The sequence below is a fragment of the Prinia subflava genome, chromosome 2 (genome assembly GCF_021018805.1).
Source record: "Prinia subflava isolate CZ2003 ecotype Zambia chromosome 2, Cam_Psub_1.2, whole genome shotgun sequence".
In the NCBI taxonomy this organism is placed as follows: Eukaryota; Metazoa; Chordata; class Aves; order Passeriformes; family Cisticolidae; genus Prinia; species Prinia subflava.
In genome coordinates, this window is record NC_086248.1 from 39,707,261 (window position 1) to 39,734,075 (window position 26,815).

Genomic DNA, 26,815 nt, shown 5'->3' on the forward strand with positions numbered 1-26,815 from the left:
TCTGTTTCTCCATCTTCCCTCCCATATACACTGTTTTATCACTTTTCTGATATGCCCATTTGGGGTTCTGGGTTTTGTTTGCTTTGTTAGGCTTGTAAGTATTTGATTCTAGTCACAAATTGCTATTCACAGAATCATTAAAGCAAATTAAATGGGAATGCATATGGTGGTGAAAGGGAATGAATGTAGCCTTAAGCCAACTGTGAAACAATAACCTGAGATGCCAGAGAGCGCCTAGAATCCATTCAATCTCAAATGCTCTCACAAGAGGGTTTTTTGTTGTTTTTAAATTGATCTTGAAATATTTTTGAGTTGATTCTAAATCAGAATTTTTCCACTTTTACACATAAAAGAGAAGGAAGTATTTATGAATAAATGAAGCATTTTGAAACACTTAAAACTATTGTAACCTTGTACATATAAACTATTAATAAAATATAGAAGTCTCATATTGAAACAGGAAAAACAACTCACAAATTCTCCTCTTTTCTCCCCAAAAGTGTTTATCAAATTAACGAATTACTTGTTTTCTAGAAGCAGTGTTTGTCTAAAATAAAATATTTGATCAGCAAGATCACCTAGCAGAGCTGGAAAGCACATGGACAATGCAGCAGACTGATGAAGAGTATAAAAGTGAGGTCTGGAAGTCAGAATCTGGCAGATAAAGCAGGAAACCAAGGTACATAACACTCAAGACTTCAAAACCTACTCAACTTGTTTCATCTGAAGACTACATTTGTCTGTGCAAGCCCCAGAGAAACTGGCTCTAGAACTGAAATACCAAATTAGCAAACAGACACTCACACTCCATGCTAATACCATTGTCCAGATGGCCATATATGTACACAACTTCTGAAAATACCTACAGAGCAATAAAGCCAAACATCCTGTGCAGAGCAGTACATAACCATATTCACTTCCATATGAGATGCCTTCGATCACACTGAACCGCTTTCGAAACAAATCGATTCCAGTGATGTTTACAATGTCACCACTGCATTATTTCACAATACAATCCTGCAAAGTACTGCATTAAGACTGCAATCAAAACGAAGACTAAGAGAGAGGGCAAAATGGTAAGCAAAAAAGATACAAAGATTTCAAGGAAAACATGTCAACTTATTTGTTTTCAAAATACAGTCTTTTTCTCACCAGCAGAAATTAGTCTCGTTCTACAGCGTCAACAAGCCTTACAGAGTTTCAAGAGTGACAGAGTAACTGAGGGAAGAGTAGGAGGAATAATGGGGAAGAAGGCTTTAGTCATGTAATCATAAGCAGCAGGAACCTGATCTAGCAAAACATATTCTCCTAGTATTAAGACAAACCAATGGCATAATACACCAAGGATTTTCTTTTGTTCCTAGAAGCAACAACAACAAAAAAGCATACCTCATCTATAACTATCTACAGTTAGCCAAGTCAAGAATGACTTAAAATATTTGTTTCCTCTGTCATCTTAACAATTTTCTCACTACATACTAGGATTACTTGATGCACTGTTTGAGAAATCTGCCACATTGGAGATCAGTGTAACCAGCAGGTTGGCTAAAGGTTTTCCATATGCAGTGATGAGACCAGAAGCTCTGGAGTGTACCACAGCATAGCTGCCTGCAATGAGGAAAGCCAAAGGGGTGGCAATTTTCCTTCCACTTCTACAAGAAGAAAAAACCTTCTCTTACTGCTTTGGTAAATTCAGTCAATGCTTGCTCCGACTAGGAAAAATGAGAACATCCTCTGCAATATTAATCTTTTCCTGAAGATTCATTTGTGTGCTGATAATAGAGCTGAGATATTTACCTGGAGATAAAGAGGCAGGCTTTCCTGAATGGCAGACAGCAAAGCCACAGGCAGCTCCTTGTCCTGCTGGAGCACAGAGTGTGGCAGCAGTAAGCAATCCACAATGCGAAACAAGAGTTGCTGTGCCTTGGAAGTAGCCAGTATCGGTGCACAGAACTTTACCAGACATCCTGATGAAAAGAATTCAAAAAATCCCAAATCAATTTACAGTTAGGAAAAAAATTACGAAAGCCTAAAGAAGCAGTTATGTTAAATTAGATAATCTGAGAGTACCAAGAGCAACTGAATTGTCTCACTCTTATGTACTCATTCCATGGCATCCCATTAAAAGAATCCCAGTCAAAACAACTCAAAAATCCATTCACAGTTCATCAAAATAAAATACTAAATTGATTCAAAACATTGCAGTTAGAAGTTTTTAGGGAAGTGAAGATGCTTTAGGAAAAGTACAGCAATAATAAAGAAGGAATGAGTCTCTTAGATCCCTGCAGAAAACAACTAAACTTGATCCATAACCCTACTGCAATCAGCATACAGGCACTTAAACATTTACCTTGCTGTGTGTATTCATCCCTTTTGCAGAGAAATGCTGCCTTTGCCTTCCCTTCACATTTGTCTAACACTGCTGTAGCAACATCACATCAGCAACAACTCACACAGCAATTTAATGTTAGCAAAACATTAAATGTCCTTCAAATTGCATTTAATTTCAGCAGATTAAGAAGATAACTCCCTTAAACCAGCACAGCCTTGCCAGGTATTTGTCGGCTCTCAGATCACGAACTGAGAGCCTCAGAGAACATCTTTCTCGTTTCAGCACAATAATGTATCACTTGCTCAGCTTTGAGTCAGTTTTAAGATTGCTCTTTTGACTTGGGAAAAGTAAAAAAAAAAAAAAAAAGGTGTTGATGTGTAAATACTCCAACTTTGAGAAACATCTTTACTGCAGGCGAGGTGTAAATTTCCTTGAAAAACTAACTCCATACTCAGAAGAGTTAATACTCAAAACACACATTAAATAAAACAAGATTCTTATGTAGACATTTTCAACTTTACATTTTATTAGAGGCAAGAAAAAGTTTGCTGGGTTGAAAATACAGGAATATCCCAAGGAAACATGTTTAAGACTTTGAAAATAATGGAAAATCAAAAGTAGGCTGTTACAAGATATTATTAATCTATAAAAGTCATTCATTATCATCTCTAAAAACAATGCAAAACAACATTAATCTTGTGGAGTGAAAGAAAACACAATGATCAATCATAGAGAAAGAGAACGATCACCTAACAATACTTCTAATAATGTTGTCTAAGCTTCCTGCTTTGAAAGAAACATGGTCATTCCAGCTAAAAGTACTCCTTCTATTATCACTGCTGTGATGTATGGGACAGTACAAGACACAATCTGACTACAGACAGAAGGTGTTTAGATTTGTTAAGTTTTGTGCTTTGTTCGTATAATTTAACAAGCCCACAGAATGTGAAGCAGTGATCGAAATACACTTGAATTTTTTTTTCTTTTAAACCTTCTTTATGTTTTCTTAAATAAAAAGAAAGGACATTTTCTTGCACACAACAGCATGATTGAAGACTAATTGTTTCCTACTGCAAAGAACAAAATGGACAATACCAATCCAAAAAGGAAAACACCAATCTAAAATTACTTGCCAAGGCACCAACCCACATCTGGGTTTCTAAAAATGTTTAATTTGATATACATCTTGTGTATCAAAGTATGCTGATCCCAAAATATAAAAATTAAGTAATTTACAAAACTCTAGTACATTTGATGCACCTTCTATATTTTGGTCATGCTTCCTCTGTGGTCCTTAGAATCATGATGTAAGCTGTGTGTGCATGCAAATCATTATCTCTGTTTTAAGATAGATAAGGTTTACTCTGCTTTAAAGGTAAGTGGGTCAGACTGGCACATTCTTTGATAATTGAAGCATTCTTCTTTTTCCACCCTATCAGTGGTTCCACCCTTAATGAATAAACGCTATAACTGCATTTTAGTAAAGTACAGAGTGCATGTCAGGGAAGCAGCTCCTAAAGTGAAGTGAAATACATATCTAAGCCAATTTGGCCACTAACATAATTCCACTACATACCATGCAGCCTGTCATAATACTGCTTAACATAAGAATATCCTCAGCTGAAAGGGACCCACAAGGATCACCAAGTTCAACTCCCAGCCCTGCACCCACCAAAAGTCACACCATGTGCCTGAGAGCATTGTCCAAACACTTCCTGAACTCTGTCAGGCTGGTGCTGTGACCACTTCCCCAGGGAGCCTGTTCCAGTGCCCAACCACCCTCTGGGTGAGAAACTGCGTTGGTGTGTATTTTCTTTACAAGTAAAGAAAACGAGTTTTTTATGAGTTCTTAAAACGGTTGGCTTCTAGTATCTCCAAGTGGACTGCTTCACCCCAAGTTACTTCCTCCCTCTCCCAGTTATCAGGCACTCCCCAAACCCCGCCCCTATTTCCAGAATGTCCCACGCCAATCCTTCCCTGAACCAACCCCCTGCCTGTTACCCCACCTATTTGGCCGTCAATCTGTGTTTATCCCTTCCCCCAGTTCTGGAGAGTTCTGTGCTGTTCGATGCCCCATTGGGTGGTTCAAGCGGTGCCCTCCCCCTGTGTTGTCCCATTGGCCCCTGTTTTGTAAATCCCTCCTTGAGCTCCTCCCTGTTTGTCCCCAACTGGTTACTGTATTGTACCCACCCCTTGTTACCACCCCTGTTTAAAACCCCAGGTTCAGCCACTGTCAGGGTCTTCGGTCTTCTGTCCCTGTCTCCTTTAAGGAATAAACTCCCTTGAGACTCTCTTGAGAAGGCTCCTCCCTGCTCTCTCACCCTGGTCCTCGGCCCTGACACACCTGGAGCTGTGGGGAACAGAACAGCCCTCTCCAAACCACCACCCAAGTCCCTCAGGGGTCAGGAGGTGGTGGCTCGTGGCGTTGGCCAGGGCAAGGGGCTAGTGAGGGGTTTCCCCTGGCCACATCAAAAAACCTTTTCCTAAGCTCCCTAAAACCTGAGTCTTAAACTCTGCCTTACCCCTCCGAATTGACCCAACAAAATCTGCCTACCGTTTGCTGAATTCTACGACTCCATGGCTGCACTTCCACTTCTACCTTAACTATACAATATTGAAAAAATCCATTCAAGTAAGTGATTACTACAGTGTTTTCTTTGGTGAGTCAGGCTATGCCCCAGAGTGTGGACACCTAACATGAAAGCTGCATGTTGTCTTAATTCACACGCTTCAAAACTTGCAATTCTTTCAGAAGGGTGTACACCTACTTTTATGCTCTACAGGAACAACTCAGAGCTCATCGCTTCTGTTTAAAATGAGTGGGCAGAGGAAGGAAACAACAGAAGATCTCATACAAAAAGGTGTCACAGCCCTCTATGGGAAACAAAGATCCACTGTGGGTATAAATTGCTGTAGCTTCAGGAACTGCTATGACTTACGACAATTCTCACTGCAGCTAAATAGCCAGAAACCAGCTCTTGTCACTGTTTCTGAGTTTGTTTAGGTAGAACAGGTGGTTTGCAGTAATGAAAGATACAAAAACAACTTTGGAAAATACTGACTTGCAGGGGTAATAAAAAAACCCCCACAAACAAAAACCATAAGGAGGTTTGACATCAGGATCTAGAGATAATCTGGAAAAAAAAATCTAACTGTAGCATCTTGGTGACTTTCTTTTTTTAAACATTAATTGGTACAGAGAAAAAATATATATGGATACATTAGAGAGGAAAAAGTATTATAAGTTTATTTTACTAATTCTTTAAAACTATTTCCTAAAAGAAAAAAGGTGTAAAAAAATTACCTATGATCCAGTATGTAAGCTGCAGACCTTCTGGAGGTCCTTTCGCCTTCAGATAGGGTTTCACGTACTTTAACACATCACCCAAATACTCCAGAGTCTTTGCTACCATGGCAGATTTCTCAGGGAGTGTCTGAAGACCACTGTAAGTCCTACCAACAGCCTGATAAAACAAAAACATTGAAATAAATCAGCTTACTAAGTCTCTCATAAGACTTTTGTGAGTAATTTCTTTTTCAGCACTCTAAATCTGATACACAGTCTCTTTTCACTATAATTGTCCTATGAAACTAACATGGGGTAGATGTACAGTACCTTAATGAACTGGACAAGAGCATTTTTTGGGTCTTGCTTGAAAACTGACTGTCCGACATTAGCTTTTAAAAGAATGTTTTCTACTTCTGAGAGTTTAAAAATCAGTCTTGTCATTTCAGTCAGCTGCTCCATGTAGGCTTTTCCTGATTATAACAAGAGAGCACATCAGTAAATACAGTATACAGTTATGCTTTTAGATTTAATTTAGTCCCAAAATGATAAACTGAACATCACTTTAAAATACTATTTGACAACCAACTGCATCTCTCCAGACAAATAACACAAGTCCAAACCAGTTATTTTTCTGATATAATTTGTAAGAGAATAAATGGATAACCAAACTGATGGGTTTCTTTTTTTTTTTTTTTAAATCTGCAAAATGTGTATGAGAAATAGTGACTGGAAGACATGTTCTACAGATAATGAGAACTGCAGTGGTTTCAGACGAAGGGATGAAGTATTGCTCTAAGAAAGCAAAATATCCAGTGTAAAAAAGGGGAAAATTAATTGCAACTAAATTCCCCCACCCCTCCCTTTCTTTTTTCCTTTTAGGCCATTCACAGCATGATTTCTGGCTATTTACTTCAGATTTTCACTTTTTTTAGAGCAGTTTCTCCATGCGGGAAAAATAACTTGTCTCCTTGGGAGCAAGTTTTTATTCTTTGCTTCCAAGGAAACAAGCTCTTTTATCTTTGTTTGTGATAAATTTGTCATATGCAGAGCAGGCAAACTATCAATAAGTAGCACAAGCAGTGTAAAGAAACACATTTTGTAATTAGGTAAAAGTAAAGGAATACAAACAAAAATACATTTTGTAATTAGCTGAAAATGTTTGCCAGCTTTGCAATATAGCCCCGTTACTGCAAACATGAGGGAAATGTGAGCACTTACCAACTGTTCTCTCAGCATCTGTCTTGGCCAAGGCGCCACTTGGTTGATCGAGGAACATTTGCAAAACGCAGCGAAACCATGCGCGCACTGTCAAAGCTTGGTAGGATGTATAGCCCATGCTAGAAAAAGCTTCACACAGTGAACTGCGTAGGTGGAAGAGGAAGAAAAAAGGTAGAGAGATCTAATAAAAGTAGGCAGAAAGGTGACAGTGTGTCATTTAGCCGTAGATGCACATATACACAGGTACATATGTTTTGGCTACAAAAAACAGAAGGAGAAAAATTCATACAGTGGGCAATGCCTTACTGTAACAACAGATGATTTGACTGTATATCTAAACTGACAGTGTAGAATGCTGGAAATAGTTCATCTGAATCACCTTGAAATTTCATATTGACACTGCTCACTGTGCTCCAGCCTTTCATATAAAGCCAGCCCAGGTGTACCACACTATTCTAAAGTCTGCTTAGTTCTAACTACATTAAAGATGGAGAAAAGGAGGTCTGCTTTAGCAAATAAAGATATGCCACATTCAAAACAGATCCAAAAGGGAAACATAAATGGGCACCTTGGAGAAGACAAAGGAAACTGCTGTACCTGGCATCAGTACACTTACAGAAATATTCATTTAGGTATGTATACACACACAAGTATATCCATTGCCACACAAATTTGCTAAATATACTTTCAAACACTTGCTACTATTCTAGCAGTCAGATGTTAGACTAGAGTCAATCAATGCACAGTCCCTGTACTCTACTGCTCTGTATTTCTAAAGTTTTATTTGCCTCACTACCAGGAGTAGTTGCTGCAGTTGTTTATCCCAAGCATATCAACCTTGCATCATTAATTCTGGAGAGACTTCTTTCTAAAAGACAGCAGGTGTGTGCTGCACGCCGTTCTCAATTACTACCAAATGAGGTGCATGTGTGCTTCAGGTCAGGGATATTTTTTGAAAATAGTTACACCTTTTATTTGAGAGACTTCAACTTTAATGAAAAACACTTGCACTCTTTCTTGATATGTGTACATGTAAATCTACTTACTTTCTACTGATTTTTTATTCATGCTTGCAAAAGCATGTCAACAAAGGTCCAGATGGAAACCAAACTGGATTTTATTTCTCACTAAACAACATTAACGAAGGTTTTATCTGCTTCATTTACTTAAAACCAGTGATATCTGTATATTTTGTCTGAACATCCCTGCTGAAATGCTATTAACAAAATAAGTAAAGAGACCAAATGAAAGTGAATAAAATAAAAAAAAATTAACACTGAATTCCAGGACCAAAAGAGAATAAATAGATTGCCTATGGACTTAATGCTCCTTGCAGTAACATGTAAAGAAGTTCAGTCTCATGTAATCTTGATGTACACAGCTAGTCTACTTGGTCCCAAAGGCTTACTAAATAATTTTCTGTTGTAGTCTCATTCTTGTTTCTCTTGCTTGCTGGTATGTGGGCTACTTAGGCATTTTCCTAGAAAAGGAATATGCTCCTAATCTTTAAAAGGAAAGAACAATAACTGCCTGCTAGAAGCATGGCAAATGGTCCTTTTGAAGCAGTAAGCTTATTCACATGCTCAAAGTTAGTTTAGACAGGTTATAACACTAACAGGCACTACACAGCATGGATCTGGAGGAAAGTTTAGGCTCTACTGCAGAAGAAATTCCAAAGCTCCTGTGTATGTTTCCAGAGCTTGCAGGGTATAACAGTATTTTAAACAAAAGAAACTTTTTACTTTTTAACTGACAGTGTTTGATGTGAAAATTATCGGAGCAATGACCATGAAGTCTTAAGATCCCAGCACTTAAATACTTTGGTAAGTTTTGCTATGCACAAGGTAAATAAGTACATGAATCATGCAACAAAAAAACTGCTTTCAACACAATAGTGATACCTCAAGGAAGCTGAGCTATGATAACAATGTATCTATTTTATAACATTGTTAATAACATGCCAGGTGCTTAATGAACATCGGTAACAAATACTTAAGTAACTGCTTTCAAACACCTAGTGTGAGTGAAGAGATTTGATAATTAACTGTAAGACCTAAACAATACCAAAATTCAAGTTTAGGATTTCAAAATTCTTTTCTTGATCTTACCTGAAGAGCAAAAAAATTCAAAATTATAAAATTCAAACTATAAAAGAACATTATGTGCCTCTTAATTCATTCAGCACATGCTAGGTGTCTGCAACCTTGAATGAAACTCACCCTATAAAAATCATAAAAGAGAAATATAGCAGAGGACTGAACACTTCTTTCCCAAGTACCAAACTGACACAGAAGGAACTAAATTCAACCTTTTCTAACACCTCCCTGCAAGAAGGCCATAGCCTCATCTTTGTCAACCACACCTAAATAATCTTTACCATATCCTGATTTGCAGTTACTGTCCTTAGTACACTATGTACCCTAAAAATGTGCAACATTTTTCACTTTCAAATATAATCTGACACAGAAATATTCCCTCTTTCTCTCTCATTTCTCACCTCCCCTGCTTCCAAAACTTGATTCAGAAGCGGGCAAGGCAAGCAAAAAAAAGCACACAACAAAAACAACCACCATTCCTCTATCTTAGGTTCACAGAGGCTTATTTAGTAAGATAGCATTTTTCAGGTATACAAAAATTTGACTGGATTGTCCTGGGCAATTTGTACTAGCTGACCCTCTTTGAGAAGATGTACAGAATCTGGACCATTTCAATGAAACATTATAGTCTGAAAAAAGATTTTCCTCAAGTCTTATGAAGGATGAAAAGGTACTGGAAGAATAGTCACAATTTTTCACCTGTTTGGAATTAGATGACTTAGATATCTTGACACCAGCTGAGGCCACACCATGTCATCCCATCCAAACAGCCTCATCATTGACAGAACAGGCTGTGGCTGGAGATCTGATAGGGCTTTGCTGGGTATATCCAAAGCTAAGAGAGTAAAACCTGTTTTTAAAGAGAGAAAAACATGGCACCATTTTAATAATTTCTCAGTATAATCCCCGTTCCACACAAACTACTGAAAATCAGTTAAAATTACTAATGTGCAGTCTGGAAGTACCAGAAATCTCAATTAAAACTGGGCAACTGTTCTAAGAGCGATTGTTTGTATCCATGTTAAAAATGTAGTCTCTATCCCAAGCAGTTTGTAAATCATCAAGACACATGGGCAGCAAAGGAGGAAAAATGGATTCTAACATATGCAATTTTAAGTGGATTCACAAAACCGCAGTTTATAAATCCTGAAGGCATAGTTTTACCACCTCTGCAATGTCTTAAAACCTGCTTTTTCATCTTCTTGACTTCCCTTTCTTACTTTCATCCACTATATCTTGCCCTGTACACTTAAGTATTACTGTGCTTTATAGGGTTGAGTTTTATTTATTTGTTTTGTTGTTTTTACACACTTCCCACAGTGAAAAAGGGTATCTGGAAAGAATTCACTCAGTAAAAGCTGGTACCTATCTATTTCTAGAAGACTTTCATGTATCAAAAGTTACCACATAAAGTACTACAGAAAAAAATTTACTCTTGAAAAGGATCTCCATATAACTGCTGCAGATCTAGAAACTGGGGCAGTACTTTGTGCAGAATTTTGTTAATGAAACATAACCTTTTGCTGTTTCTGTTGTCTACTGTAGAATATGCATCCAACACTACCAGAATACAAAATATAATGAATTCTTAATACTGCAAATGACAAGTGCATTAAAGCTCAGAAATTAGATGTAATCTGAAATGCTGAGCAGTTATTGGGTTATAGGAAATGAGAAGCATCAAATGAGTCAGGAAAACTGACTTTGGCGGGCAATGAAAAAGGGGCTCATTAGTTCCCAAATTCTCCAATTCAAATAAATGTAAACTTGCATGCATTGATAAACTGACTTTGAATTAGACAGAAAAGGCCAGTTTTCAGAAACAACAATAAAACTGTTTTAACTAAAAGTACAGGGACAGAGCGTCTTAAGCCATGAAGGAAGCCATGAAGGACTTCCCATTTCCTTATGTGCCTCAGAACAAACAATAAGGTCATACAGAGTCCCCACTCTGCTTTAGGTGAGGAAACAATTTGTGCCGGCCTTCTTCCAGATTATCACCTCGTTTCTGCAGCACCAGCCATAGCAGAGGCTGGGGAGAAATGGGAGGCAGAGCAGTGCTGTGATGCCCAGGCTGCTTGCCTGGCAGGGGGAGCAGGAGAGCTGTGACAGCTGCTCTCTCCCTCCTCTGGCCTGCAACCTTAATTCGAGAAGCTCAAACAGCGTGGGAAAGGTTTGCCTGTCTCTGCAGTGCTACCTAACACATCTCTATAAAGCAGGTCACAACTGCACTCCCCTCCTTCTCAGAGGAGTTTATAATAGCTTGCTGCTCTTGCTATTTCACTGTGCTAATATAAAATAAAAATCTATGTCACTGTAGGAAATGAATGAAAGTTTTGACATTAATAACCACCTCCTTTGATTTGTATTGCTGTTTCTCACACGTTTCAGCAGTGTGAGACCACTACTGTTGCACACTGCCTCTTTCATTAATGCTGCCTCCTAACTACCACAGAGCTGCTTCAAATGAAGGGTCTTTTTGCTTTTCTATTACCAACTCAGTACTCCTGAGCTTGTAACTTTATCTAATTCATATCATGATGGGAAAAAATATTTTATGTTTCACTTCTCTGAATTTTAGTTAACTGGATACAAGACTTCATTTTAACTACAGAATGCCATGTTAGCTACTGATGTGAAAGATCAAGCTGGGATATCTTTCTATTCACTGCCAAGCTGACTCGTTGCATGTGGAGTTCACACAGATATGGAATGCTGTACTTCAATATTAAAAGCCTCCAGTGTAAAGCAAGACAAATAATTAGAATGAATTATGAAATAGTTTTATGACCATGAACATAATGATTCAGCAAAAAGCAACAGTCAAGTAAGCAACCTTTCAAAAATTGCCTTCGAATGAAAAAAATTTTTTAAATTTAGTTTGAATCTCAACCATTATGAACAGATCAACATATATAAACTTCTACAAAAAAAAGGTAAATTCTGAATGTAGTGAAAACCAGTATTCTTATTTATCTTTTATAACACTTGCATGTCGATTATAATCTGTGACTAGTAGTGAAAAAGGAGTTTGGTTTGTATAGCTTCAAACTCCTTTGGCATTCTCAATGTGCTTGTACCCTAGTAAGGATATTCAACACTACATTATTTTCCTTTGTCAAAACCTTTAGCACGGATACTACTTTTTGCATTTATACATACTTAAGTTACTACATAGAAGGAGAAATATCCCAAAGTACAAACTCCTTGAAAGATTGTGACCCAGAGAACAGCACCAAATCCAGCAGGTGACAGGTAGGGTCAGTGCTAACCTGCAGCTGTATCAGCAAGCTGTGGGGAAGGCGGTGTCTGTGACATTCTCTGGCTCTTCAAGTAGGGAAAGAAATTTCTCCAGAGAGCACTGGCGACAGCAAGGTGGTGCTCTTTAGCCACTAATGGAAGCTGTGTGTCTGGGGCTGTGTTTCCCAGTTGAAGTCGCTGGCTTACACGTTCGTGCGCACTCCTAGGGAGAAACAAAAACAATGTTTACGTTCAATAAGTGAAAAATTCACATCTTTTTAAAACACATTTACAACTACTTTAAACCGTAGAGTCTGAGAACCAAAGGATCATTTTGAGCAATTAAAACCTTTATGCAAAGACATTATGCATACCAGTTATTTGATGGATGAATGATGGCATATTAAGCACCATAAAGTTAATGTTAATTACTAATGTCAACCATTAATTATATGCTTTTCAATATGTCAGATCAAAATGAGAAATTGGCAGCTTTAAAATTAATATCTGAATTTTGCAACTGTTAGCATGACAAGGAAGTCTGCTTGCAATCCAAAGCCAGGTGGGTTCTTTAAAATTTTTGCTACTAGGATGTTTAGGATAGAGCTGTGTACAGCAAATAATGGCAAATGATTTTGATCAATTGTACAGCTTCCTTCTGAAATCTACTTCTCACTTGTAAAATCTCACTAGGTACGAGTTTAGATAAAGGATTCATTTTATCCTGATGCACTGCAGACAATTAGGTTTGACAGCAATGCCCACAGCTTTGTTAGTACAGTAAAGACAAAAGTTACCACTACACATAACTCCCATTTCTTCCTCAGACAATGTGGCATGAATTCAATAACACACTCAATTTTCTTTGATTCTTCTAGTACCATTCCTGCTACTTAATCTAATTTGGAAGTTGTGACTTTCTAGAGGTTTAATAGAGATATGTCTGCAGGGAATCAATGTTCTCTGAGAAATGGGGGGGGGGGGGGGAACATTAATAAATTTGTCTGGTAGAGCAGGATAGGAGGCATTACAGTACCGGGCTGATCAACTAAATAACATGCTTATTAAAAACAATCTGTAGGAACGCACTATCATTCCTGTTCCTATTTATCTTCTGGTCAACCCAATTGAGATTGTGCATTAAAGCACAGGCAGCATTATTACATTTGCTTTATTAAATTCTATAAACAGCACTGTAAAGTCAGAGTCAAGATATTTATAAGATAATGGCAAACCGCAGAGGCATCGAGAACTGCCTTAACACTAACATTTCTAGACTACAATGTGTTTTTCTTAACTGCCATTCTCATGATAGCAACTGTTTCACAAAAATCTACCCCTAGATGTTTATCTTATGCTTACCCTAATTTGAAATACACCAAAACAAAAATAGAAAAAACTCCAGCTCCTAGTTCCCTTCTGGGAACGGAGGAAAATTATGAAAGAATTACACAACTCACAGCACTCATTAGGACATCTGAAATGGAATAATTTTAAATAAAGAGTAGGTTGGCTGCAAGGCCTTCCCGTACTACAGTTGATATTAGAAGCGCATCTCATTATATCAAATTAGTATCCAAAAATTCTGCCCAACACATAATTTAAAACATAAAACATACTGGCTGTCAAAGGTAACGATACCTTATGCCTGCCTGCAGGCATTCATTAGTTTCAATAGGACAGACAGAGAACAGTGAGAACGAGCTACTTTTCGAATGGCTACATTTAACAGACAAGGAAAGGTATGCAGCATTAGGAGGAATCAAGGATTTCTTTGAGAGATGGCATGAGTCCAAACACAGGAACAGAAGCCAGGAATTCTAAACCCAACATTTATTCCCTCTGTGGCTTCATGTAAATCATACAGCCTTTGTTAGCCTCAGTTTCCCAGCCATGATATTTGGATAGTGAGACAGCTTACCCTTTAAGCATGCTGTGAAAACAATCAATGCTTAGAAACTGAGGATTATATTCAGTATGTCAGTTGGTATTCCTATTTACAAGGCATATTCTCCAAGTCAACATGAACTGAAATAGAAGCAAGATTAGCATAAAAAGTCAAGCAACACTTCTTTGGGAGCATCCCCTTATGAAGAAAAGGGTGTAGAAACAGTGAGGTCTGGAGGTCAAGTGAAGGAAAGGTAAAAGCAAGGCTAAAGACAAAAGTTAAAAAAATATTTTTGCCTATTATAAAAAGTTTAACAGTAAAAACAAAGGGCTTTTCTGTTCTATTTTGTTAGGAAAAGAAAAGCACGATGCCTCAATGCAGAGAATAAAACTTCTGGGACCAAATTCTGCCCTACTTACACCCAGACTATGCTGTAGAATTGCACAAAGACCTTTTTCTCTCCTCTAAATTGCCTCTCCAAAGACGGGTGCCTTGCATCTCCTTTAGCCATCTATGCAAAGTAGAAGGGTGTACAGACTTCCAAAGTAAGGTAATATATCTCTGTGTCAGTGGAAGGGCAACACGTACAAATCAGTATTTATGTTTATTCATAGTAACCTACACAAATGCTGGCAATAAGGTAAATGCTTGGAATCGATGGGGCATCAATATATGCTGCAGCTGATGTAGCCAGCTATTTCTAACTAGCACATTTTTTAACTCTACAAAAATATGAATAAATGCAATTTTATTTTTTATTCAGGTTTCTACTTTTTTGTAACACTAGACAAGCATACCATCAAACATAACTCAATTTCTATAACTTTATACATTTAATTTTCCATTCTGTTAAGAACACTGGAACCACCAGTTGCCTTATTACATTAGCAATAACTTGGTGTGGTTTTTACTTCTTTTAAATAATGAATTTCCTGTTTCTTAAAAAAAAAAAAAAAAAAAAGTTTTTTTTTTTCATTTTGCCATTAGACCAAATAAACCCTGGGTTTATTCAAGAAGGAAATGCTTGTGCTACCTGAATGATGATTGTGCTGGATGTGTAGAGATAATTGTGGCATACAGGATTGTTTTCTATATTCTACACCTAGGATAAGGAATTACAGCCATTTGTCTGGATGTAGATACTGTAATCATAAAATATGCCCTTGCAAGCTTGCATTACTAAAACAGAGCCAAACGTTAGGTCAAGCCAGAAGAGTAAAACACAAAACTCATCAGCTAGCCTATATAATGGAAACTTGCAAGTTACTACTAGTCTATAATCAGCACTGGATGCATAATAGCATCCAGACTTAATGCAATGTCATTTAATTTGATCTACAAGGGTTCAGAACTCCCCAATGTGAGAGAAGACCTCTCTCCTACCAGCACTGCCAGGGGCTACCACCCTCAGGGTCACACAGGCTATGACTACAGATACTGGTTTCTTCACAGTCGGTATTCCCACCTCCTCAGCTCCCAGTCCAAGGCAGGCCACCCACAGCATCTACAAATCTCAGCTGCCCAGTACAGCCAAGATTAAGCTCAAGAAAGTCTTTTTAAAGGACCTGAATGACCTTTTGATGTTGAAACAAATAAATAATTAAAACCACCACCTGAAGGACCAACACTCTTGGATAAAACTAGGGAAATTGAGAAGAGATATATGACTATTTCTAAAATAGTAAATGGTTTTGATGCATAGAATTTCAACTACAGTCATCAGTTATTTCCAGAAAAACTCAGGCAAAGTGAAAGGAAGCAAAGCACCATCACAATCAGATTCAAAGAGATGTAATAAGTGCTTTGTGCCCTTTGCAAATCAACGGAACTTGCACAATACTTAAATTTTGAGATTTTCCTTCAAACATTCTCTCTGCTTTATATCACTAAGATTATCAACACAGTTCATGGAACATTAAAGATGACCTGTTTCCCACACCCCTCCAAGGACAGGGACATGTCCCACTAGACTAGGTTGCTCAAAGCCCCATCTAACCTGGCCTTGAATACTTGTAGAGCATCCACAACTTTTCTGGGCAATCTTTTCCAGTGTCTCACCACCCTCCCAGTTAAGAATTTCTTGCTAATAGGTAACCTAAATTTCCCTTCTTTTCAATTTGTATCCATTACTCCTCATCTTACCACAACAGTTGCTGATGCAGAGTCTCTCTGGCTTTCCTGTAGGCCCCTTCAGATACTGGAAGGTTGCCATGAGGTCTCCACACAACCTTCTCTTCTCCGGGCTGAACAGCCCCAGCTTTCTCAGCCTTTGCAGGGGAGGTGCTCCAGTCCTCCTGTCAACTTTGTGGCATGCTCTGCCCTTGCTCCAACAGGTCCATATCTATCCTCTGCTCAGGTGCCCAGATGATGCCATGATTGACACCATCAACCAGGACTTGGGGAGGGCCTGGGGGTGAAGCAGGGCACTGCCTCACCTTTAGCAAAGCCTGGCCTGCCCCTCCCACACACAGACACTGGGATTCCAAGGTGTTTCAAGCCATGAAACATCCAAGTCTCTGACAAGCAGTACACTCAGCTTTCAGCAAACGAACAATATTTAGCAAAAAGCATTGCAGAATTACTTACAAACTGCTAATTCAATTTCACTTTCTTCAAATGCCATGAAAGACCAATAACTTCTTTAATAACTCTAGTGATTTATTCCTGTCATACCACCAGATCTGCTGTTTATGGTAACCAGAACTGTAAGTAAGGTATCAGCAAAAGCCACACACCTTTCCACTAACTAAATCTATCCAAGGTTAAGCTGAAAAAGTTCTTTGCTTGCCCTCCATATGCCTTTGAAAATCAAGTATGAGTATTCAACTAGTTGAGTATTATGTCATTTAATTACATCAGAGAAAACTGCAACTATAATACTTATTTCATTGATCCCTATGGATACCAACTCCCATGTTGACAAACTCACTGTTCAACTTCTACTTAGTAATTTGTCCATAGGCATTTATTTATTTTTTCCCTGTGCTTCAAATACGCAGTTAACACAAAATACAGAATGTAACATTTCTGAATTACAAGCACTTCCAATACCATAAAATATTATACAAAGTGTAAAGGAAAACACACTTTTAGAGTGAGTTAAATACTTTTATACAGGATTTTTTAAAACATTAAAAAAGAAAAGCTAGTTTCAGTTTAAACTGTAGTACTGGCACTCACAAAGGCAAAACCAAAATGGTTGCATCGAGGTTCAAGTCTGCTTTCAATGAATTATCATAGCACTATGCCAAGATACCAGTAACAAACTGTATGATCCTACCTCTTACAAATGCATATTCATGCACAAGAAATGGATCTGGATTCACAGAAAGGCAAACTAACTGCATGGTGGTGCAGCTTAGAGAGTGGTGGCAAGTCACAGATGTGGGTTTCAGGCATCTCATGATAAAGGCTTATGGCTTTCTTTTCCCTGGTTAATGATTGTGGCCATCTGACCTAATGTGTGAAAAGATGAACCTCCTTTCTCTTGGCCCCAGTTAGAATGCAGGTGTGCCAAGCCACAGAGCTCCCCACTGAACCCCTGGTTGTCAGCATTTTTAGTAAGGGCACTGACAGCATGCTTACAAGAGTTTTAAGTGCTAGAACATCTTTATGGCCTCAAAGTGCCTAAGCTGGATACTAAACAGCTAGGCTTATGAAAACAGCCTCAATGTCTCTGGGCACACGTTTTGGTACCTAGGGAAGTTGGGTGCTTAAAACGGAGTCACCTACACACTGTCAGAGGCTTCCATATTCAGTCTGTTTCAGTGAGACATGCATGAAAGAAGGTGACTAAATTCTGCCCAAGTCTGATTCAAACATCCAAGCCTTCTTTTAAATCTGTTTCTAAGATCTCTGGGATACATTTTTTTTATATCCCTTTATATAGCACCCAGTATATTGAGACTGGTATGACTGCAGTAGGAACTCTCAAAGTGCACAGAATTTTCACCCACCTTTGCAGAATTACAAACTACATTTTAAAAAGCTAAGCAAGACGAGAAACTTGAGACCAAAAATATTTTTTCCCATCCACTAAAAGAAACATTTGGAAAAAAATCCCACGGTTTATAATGTGTCAGCACTGTGTAAGCCATAACAGTAGCACCACCAGCACCACCAAGCTGTACTCCTGTACAGCAAAGTGTATAAGGAGAGTTGGAAAAATCATGACACAGTATTATCAAACATCAACATACTCCTTATCAGTTCAGTATTTATTAAACAATGTTTTACTGTTCTCCCTTCATTTTAATTAGCTTCAATAAACCACTTGTTTAAATGTTTACTCAGAAAAGGAAGTCCAAATAACATGCCTGGTTATGAATGTGTATGATGACTACTGACTTATGCAATAGAGTAGGGAGGGCTAACAAGGGAAGAGGGATGTTTCTCAGAACTCTAATAATATAGGATTTTTATCAAATGCTTAAATTCACCCATGGTGCTTAACTTCTCCATAGTGGACTTGCACAACACCGTTAGTATCCGTGTTACAGCACGTCTTCATCAGGAACAACATCAAGCATACACAAAGTGATGTCTCTAGGATGTTGGATGAGATCCAAAGGGATACAAGGATGTAACGGTTAAAAAGCAGGGCACAGAGAGATGTCAGACTCCTGAACAATAATTCTCAAACTGCTCACTTAGTCAGATCACCCCCTTTTGACCAGAAAGTTCCTTAGGTGCTTGCAACTAATCTACACAAAAGCCTTGAGCGAGCATTTGATTCACAGTCTCTGTCTACTGGGGCCCAGAAATTTGATCATGACTAATCCACACACACACACACACACACAAAAAAAAAAGCAGGTTGCATAAGGTGCAGCAGTAGCTACTTGCATTTTCCAACAGAAATACACATTTCTTTATGTAACAACCAGTAAATCACAGCAACAGGGTGGAGGGCAGCTGGGTCCAGTTTCGATACTATTTTGGGCTCTGCTCTTGATTGTGCGTTCTATATTAAGTCAGTTACTGGATAAAGATGTGAAATTCCAGAACAAGGAATGAAGCCCATGACACTCTTCTCTCCCAATATTACATACTAACCATGAGAGAGCAGATATTTAATCATTCCAGCTGCTGCTTGTGATTTAAATGACAAACAACAAAACAAAACCTTAAGACACTTAAGCACACATCTTCAGCAGTTGGGCTCTACAAGTGGTTCCAAACACACAGATTTCTGTTTCCATGACACCAAATCAGATGTCTCCAGGCTTCCACCAGACACATGCTGGATTCAATGCTTTACATTTTCTGTAGGTTAACAGGAGACAAAATCCCCAAGAGGAGGCAGGAGCGGTTTGTTGCACAAAACACATATGCTGCATGTGTTAAACAAGCTGCTGGTGAGCTGGACCTGTTTCTGTAGGTTATCAGACCATTGTATCTTGGAAGACCCCTACACTATTTGAGAGCAGGGTTCTTCCAAGTACTGGTAACCTTTAAGCTCACCTGAACAGAGCTGTCAGGAAGAGAGCCAGGAATAAAAGGTGAAAAGAAACCAACATCACCACAACATTGTAGAAAGAAACTGGTGCATAGAAGTTCCACCTGAACATGAGGAAGAACTTCTTTATTGTTTGCGTGACTGAGCACTGTATCAGGTTTCACAGAGAGGTTGTTGAGTCTTCCTCACCGGGGATATTCAAGAACTGCCTGTACACAATCCTGTGCCATAGGCTCTACAATGATCCTGCTTGTGCAGGGAGGTTGGACCAGATGACCCCACTGTGGTCCCTTCCAACCTGATCTATTCTGTGATTTAAATTACTGTAGCTTCTCTGTAAAACCTTAGCTAACCATTGCTAAAAGATACTCTACCTTTCTCCACCCAAAACTCCTACTCAGACTGTGTTTGTTTGGCTTTTTGCCACACGCACATTAGGAATACATCACCCCCAAACATCTTAAAACATATTTTGCATTGCGTTGCCTTAATTGAAAAAAATGCCTTTTAACAAAATCAAAAAGGCTACAAATCCTTTCAATTTACCACACATCAATTGTTGCCTGCGTAGAAGCAGATCACATACTCTTTCCTACTGAAGATACAGTAGGTTTAATGAGAGTCATTCCAGTTCTTTCATCGGTGTTATAAATCTTAAAATCTCACTGGAAGAGCGTAGTATATTCCTATTGTTTGTGAATTATTGACAGAACAGACTCAACAGTTAAGAAGATTCTAATGCGACAATTTATATAAGCAGAGTAATTAAAGTATATTAGAAATCCAGATAATCTCTCCCAATCAGGCCAATGAAGGGCAGCCCATGGGCATTCAAATTACACACTGCAATTTAGCTCAGGGTCACCTTCCCAAATTAAATAATACCAACAGAAAATGCCTTAAACAAAATGATCCTTACTCATAACTAAACCTATTCAGGAAATTACATAATGCTCTTTGAAGATATACACATTTTAAGAAGTTAACCACTTTAAACCACTACTTTTTTCCTTCTACTGATTTGAAGACTAGGACCAAATTTAATTTCTAAGACATTACTTAAAATATTCACTAAAACATAGAGAAGAGAGAAGAAAATGTTTCAGATCCCTTTAAATGTTATAGTGAAGTATGACAGTAATATTTTCTCACATTACCTGAGAGGGTGTTAAAACAGATGACAAAGGATGTAGTAATTAAAGAATTACACTACCAACAGATAGGGAATCTAGTGCTTATGATATTTTTTAATATTCTCATAAGCAATTTTTTTATTGTTTTTGTTTAAATTTTTTTGTTTCATGCAGCTTCTGCAAATCAGTCTGTGGACTGCACAACTAAAAGCAATTATTTTGATATAAAATTAAAAGTAAATCAAAACCAGTATGTATAGTTTCCCAGCTTTAAGGTTATATTAAAAACAAAAAGCAAACAAAAAACTCCCCCACAAAACATAACCATTGCAACTGATCCCATAATATACAAAACTGGCAAATATACACTATTCAAATTTTAACTCCAAGTTCCTACATTTTTTAATACACAACACAACTGCTCCTTCTTTACAGAAATACAATTCAAGAAATGGGGTTCTTTGTCTGAAACTAATACAGAGGAATTTGCTAGATTTATGTTCTTCACTGAATTATTTAGATTTTAATGCAAACAGTATGTACCACAGAAAAAAATTGAACTGAAAGTCTCAGGCTTTTACGACAGCCACTTTTTCCACATCGATATACAAACAATAATGTGCTATGATATATAACCATCAAAGTTCTCACTGATTAAATGATCTTCCCAATAAAGGAATCATTAAAACCTTGTCAAAAACATGGCAAAAGCAGCCATGACCTAATCTTCTTCAAAGTTTTCAAATCAAGCATTTAGAGTAAGGGATGTTAGTTTGCCAAGCTGCAACATTTCTGAACATAGGTATCCTTTGAAGCTTTAAATATTCTTTGGAAATTCACCTTCTGGACTTTTAGAAGGAAACCACACATTGGTGTAACAAAGACTCAAAATCTAAGTGTAATTCATATATACTCCTTTACTTTTTTTCTACTGGATGGCAGAAGTTGCACAAAGGCCAAAGTGGTACTAGCCTGAATATTCCTGCTCTTCATTGAAGAGCAGTGAAATTTCCCAAGATATCACCTAAAGACTTGGAAGAGACAAGACAATAAAAAAAGACAGTATTTTAAAACTCAAGAAATTGCAGGAAGAAAAGTGGATATCCTTCAAGGAGGAAAATGGGCACAAAGCAAATTCTGTAGAATTTAACTAAGAAAGAAAAAAAACCCCACACAAATGAAGTGCCAAGCAGAGCCAGCTCTCTCTACTATATTATACCACTTCTTTTACCCCATTCTTCCTGCAGTGACCTTTATCCCATGTGCTTACAACAGAGGAGAGACTTGAATCCTCAGTGAGACTTGCAATGATGCAGGCCAAAGAGATGATACAATCGTGAGCTCCAAATGAATATTCCATATAAACATTTACAAGAACTTTCCACTGATTGCTTGATGAAAGTCTTACATAAATGCAGAAATGGGTCAGCAGTCTACCTGAAGCAACTCCTAGTAAATTACAAGAAACAGCAAGGAAAAGAACTAGTATATAATATAATCATGGACAAAGTAAAGGAAATCGAACTTGGAATTCTTTTCTACTGACTGGATTTTCTTTGACCTTAAAGATATGCAGTATAAGTGTCACTAAAATTGTGATTTTATAATGTGCAATATTGAAGATAGGATAATAAATTCCAATGATTTTTCTATGCATTTAACATCAGATTTTAGAGGAAAGCTGTTCACTATTAGGTCTGCATTAATGACAGAAAATGTCAACAAATCTTACGTTGCTCCTTCAATCCACTGATTCATAGATAATTTGTGGATGGGAAACACTAGGAAATGTTCTTCTTAATTACTCCAAAATGTTCTTGTGTATTTCTTTTAGAACACATTTATTTTCCAAAAGCATTTACTATTTTGTAAACAATTAAACAGCATAAGAGCCTCTTAACCACTAATTCATTCGTCAATAAATTGTTTTACCCATTTTTGAATGGCTAGGCTTGATGATTATTCCCTCTATATGCCTAAGTGAAGAAATGTCCAAGGCAACAGCTGCAAGACCACACCACTAAATAAATTTTACAAAATTAGAAAAATTACCTGCCCATCGAGGGGCTCATCTCCTGATATCAAAGATTCGAATCTTCACTGGGACTGAAAGCGTTAAAGCTGTGAATAAAATATTTTCAACTGCAAGTGAATCATGTGAAGATTATCAATATAGCAGCAAGGTACAGAGGTGCTCCAGCAAGGTTACAGAGTTTAATATAATCCTCTCTATAGCTAAGCACAGTAATAGAGAACCCTGCGTTCACGGTGACAGCATATTGTGTGTGCTCAGTAATACTTTTAAAATACATGGGGAGAACAAGAAATCCCCAACATCCTTACCATTCTCAAAGACAAAGTAAAGATATTAACAAGAACAGACACACAACCCTAAAACACAAAGGCACGGAAAAGCCAAACGTTCAAAGCTGCAGAATGTTACTTAGCACTTTCTCCTTAACCCTTCTCAGTAGGTTTAACCACATCACTGAAAAGACAAGTTGTTATGACCATAATTTAAATGCAAGCAGCAGAGCTTGAGCTTGCTTTGTCTAGGTCTGCTGTGGAGGAATATTACATCTGCCACAGGCACCCTAGAAAATTTGTGTTAGAAAGCTGTTTTCTTTTCCTAATCACATTTAGAAAAGATAAGGTTGCAAGAGGAGCAAAGACGACACAACCAGTGTTAATTCAGTGCAACTAGTTCACATTTCAGTTTGTGGAATACTGTTGGGAAAAACAGACACCTGATTTGAGCCCAACTGCAGTTTTCCTTCATTACCTTCACTGGTGTTCAGCCATGCCAGCTTCTCCCCTGTACTATGCAGGCATATGCTAAGATTGCAGTTTCCTTTGTGTCTGTAATGCAAAACACAAACTGGAAGGCAGGAACACACAGAGTGACCCTTTGGTGTCCCAAAATCTGAAGTCCTAGGAGAGAGTGTCCAGGTACTCATTTTAGCATAAGGGCTCAGCCACTCACAGATCTCAGCCAAGTAGTTTCTCCCAGATTCTGCACTATTCAAGGCCCTGGGAGTCATCTTGTTGCTTTGAACAGCTGCTTGCTCAGTTCTTTTAAGAAACAACAGAAAAAGTAAAGAGATAAAAAGACATTTAGTTTCCCTAAGCAGACTTTCAGTATAGGTCAGATAGAGAATGTTTTAATCCACTGAAAGAACAAAGAGAAAAATAAAGAAAAAAAAATTAACAAGCTGCATTGAAATTTATACTATTCTAGGCTGTTGTAGTCTCCTTTTATAGTTCAAATATATGCAAAAATCCCCACCTAAACCAAATTTAATATTTCTAAGTCATTGCCATATCAAAGAATTTAAAATAGCTGCACTTCCATTTTTAAAAGCCTTATTTTGAATAGAAATCTTTTGCAACATTACAATTAGTTTTGATCAAATTAAGACAAAATTGCCCAATAAATTCCCTGTCACCTCACAAAATTAGAGTTGAAAAGGAAAACACAAAACCTACTCATTCACCACTGAAGGAAATCATTGGAAGTTCTGTGATCTGCCCTGCCCATGAGACACTTCAGCCTTTGGTTTTGAAGATTTTGTTAATTTGTTTGTTTAAAAAAACACCACTAATCTTTTATCTAAAGTATTTCTTCAAGAACTGAGAAGCTACTGTCATTACACTTCTATAACTTTAAGTTATCAGGGACAAAAGTCCTTTTTTCTTTCTTTTTTTTTTAATAGGTGATTTTGTTTCCAAGCTATTTTATATTTGAAAGAACAGGGAGCCCAGATCACTTTGGATTATATTTATTCAAGTTGAGACTTTGTTAGGAACATAAATGCTAATATCTGCCACATAGGGAACAGAAAGTATTAACTGTTAGGTATTTGTATGAAAACAACACATCACTGCTGGTGTCATGATTCTTCCTTCTTGCCATCAGAGCAGAATAGTTAGAACCAAAGATTCAAGGGTCACAGCTAATAAGTTTAGCACCATTTTTCCCTGTTAAAGAGTACCTTCCTTCAAAATAATCAAAAGAAAGATCCCCTCAATCCCATCAAGACCTTCTGAGTGAATTCCTTGCTTGCAAAAGCTGACTGCCCACGACCACGTCCAGGGGGCTTTTGAACAAGTCCAGGTATGGAGACTCTGAAGTGTCCCTAGACAACCTGTATCAGTGCTCAAGTCACCCTCACAATGAAAACAGAAGTTCAGATGATGTTGCAGATGTTCAGACGGACCCACCTGTGCCTCTGGTCTTGTCACTGGGCACCAGTAATAGCCTGGCTCTATCCTCTTCACACGCTCCCCTCAGGTAGTTCTATTTATTGATAAAATCTCCTTTCTCCAGTCCACGCTGAACAGTCCTGGCGCTCTCAGCCTTTCCTCACAAAAGAGATGCTCCAGTCCCCCATCTTTGCTGCCCTTCACTGGACCCTATCCAATATGTCCACGTCTCTCTTGTATTGGGTAACCCAGAGCTGGACACAACACTCCCAGCTGTGGCCTTGCCATAAGCAGAGGGGAAGGACTCCTACCCTGAACCAGCTGGTAACGCTCTGCCTACTACACAGGATGCCATCAGGGTTCTTGCTGGCAAGGACACATTTCTTGCTGAAAACCCTGATGAAGGTATATGGAAACCTTCCACATCACTATAATATGACTCATATGTGAATATAATTTACAGTGAGAATCAGAATGCCAGATTATCTGAAATGCTGAAGAGAGAAGGAAAGCATGTGCTTTTATAACTCACGTTACTTAATAAACAAACTGCAAATTGCAAATAGGTGTCTTTCATAAAACTTTTCCATTTCAGCAGAACTTCTAAAATTCATCATACTCCAGACATGATGTGTTAAAGAGAATTTCCATTTGTATTTTGTTTGTCACTTGTTGGTTTAGTTTTGTGCATTTTCTGTTAAAACCGAAAGTACAGAAAAAACCCTTTTTAGAAGGGACCCCCAGAGGTACAACCCTTGGCGCAAAGCAATGCCAATATTCAATAAACTAAGGAGAGAAATTCTACAACCTTAGAAATTTGTTTTAATGCTTGTGAAAATTTTATCCTTATTTATCCATCTTATCTATAAGTTTCCCACAGTTAGACCCCTTTACAAATCAATAAAATGCCTTCCACCCATCACTTCCCATCCTGTCTTTTCACCACCCAGTCTCTCTTTTGCTAAGGATGAGAAACTCATCTTTCTCTGTCTCTCCTTGTAAGAAAGAGCATTTGCTCCTGTGCCCTAATCATCTTGTTCATCCTCTGCTCAACTTAAATCAGTATTTCAATGCTTTTCTTTTACTGGGAACCCAATATGCTGCTTGCTTATAAAATATAATTTATTTGAACCATATTCTTGTAGAACACCAGGAGGGCAATGAAATGTAGCTGTCTATAGCTACACAATAGCCCAGATTCAGATACAACAAATTGTCTGAATTTTTACAAGCTAAGTATTTTTTACCAATTCCTTACTGTCTTTTTTCTCAGAAAAAAATTTCATGAGAAACAATAACTATATAGTGTGACTGGAATGCCAAGTTCTGAAAGGCCAGCACTGAAATCCAGTTTTAGGTATAGTAATTTCCAAAATCCTGCCTTTAGGTCTTTGGGACTCTGAGATCAGGATAACAGTAGCTGACAGAGAATTATAATGATGGGATCAGTTCATCTCTTCTCTAAACTGTTGCTTACACTTTTAAAAGTAATTTCTTACACGGTACAGATGGCTGAAATAAAAATTAAGGCTTAAAGGTTGACCCTAAACAGATAATTTCTTACAATTCAGACCTCAGTAGTTAATCAGACTCCCAGTGCTGATGGACTCCCCACACTGGGGAAAAGACACGCACACTCTGAACTAAAGTGGATGTCTCTTCAAGCTCACAGTGTTTCATTCAAATATATCAAAAGAATACAGATCATTTTGGAAGAGTTCACAATCTTAGAAATGTGATAGCAAAATTATGTCTATGCAAAAATCATTAAAATTCTTCTTAGCCATGCTATAAAAAATAAATTTTAAAAATTTCCAAGTTCAACAAACTGTGTGAAACATTCACTGAGGACTACTTCTCCAATGTCTTCCATTACCTAGCACAGCTTTAGAAATGTAGTTTCTCATTGAGCATGTCCTCACCCAGGCTCAAGTACAAAGAAGCAAAGACAAACAAAC

General features: G+C 37.8%; 1 protein-coding gene across 1 annotated transcript in view; it reads right to left on the minus strand.

Moving 5' to 3' along the window:
• Nucleotides 1–26,815, minus strand: part of MMS22L (MMS22 like, DNA repair protein) — an 89,679-nt gene that overhangs the window by 13,839 nt on the left and 49,025 nt on the right. The window contains exons 15-20 of the mRNA XM_063389692.1: nucleotides 12,208–12,398; nucleotides 9,635–9,785; nucleotides 6,840–6,982; nucleotides 5,949–6,091; nucleotides 5,637–5,796; nucleotides 1,798–1,967 (exon numbers count right to left, since the gene is read on the minus strand). Coding sequence (XP_063245762.1) covers nucleotides 1,798–1,967; nucleotides 5,637–5,796; nucleotides 5,949–6,091; nucleotides 6,840–6,982; nucleotides 9,635–9,785; nucleotides 12,208–12,398 — 958 coding nt within the window. The remainder of the gene's footprint in view (nucleotides 1–1,797; nucleotides 1,968–5,636; nucleotides 5,797–5,948; nucleotides 6,092–6,839; nucleotides 6,983–9,634; nucleotides 9,786–12,207; nucleotides 12,399–26,815) is intronic.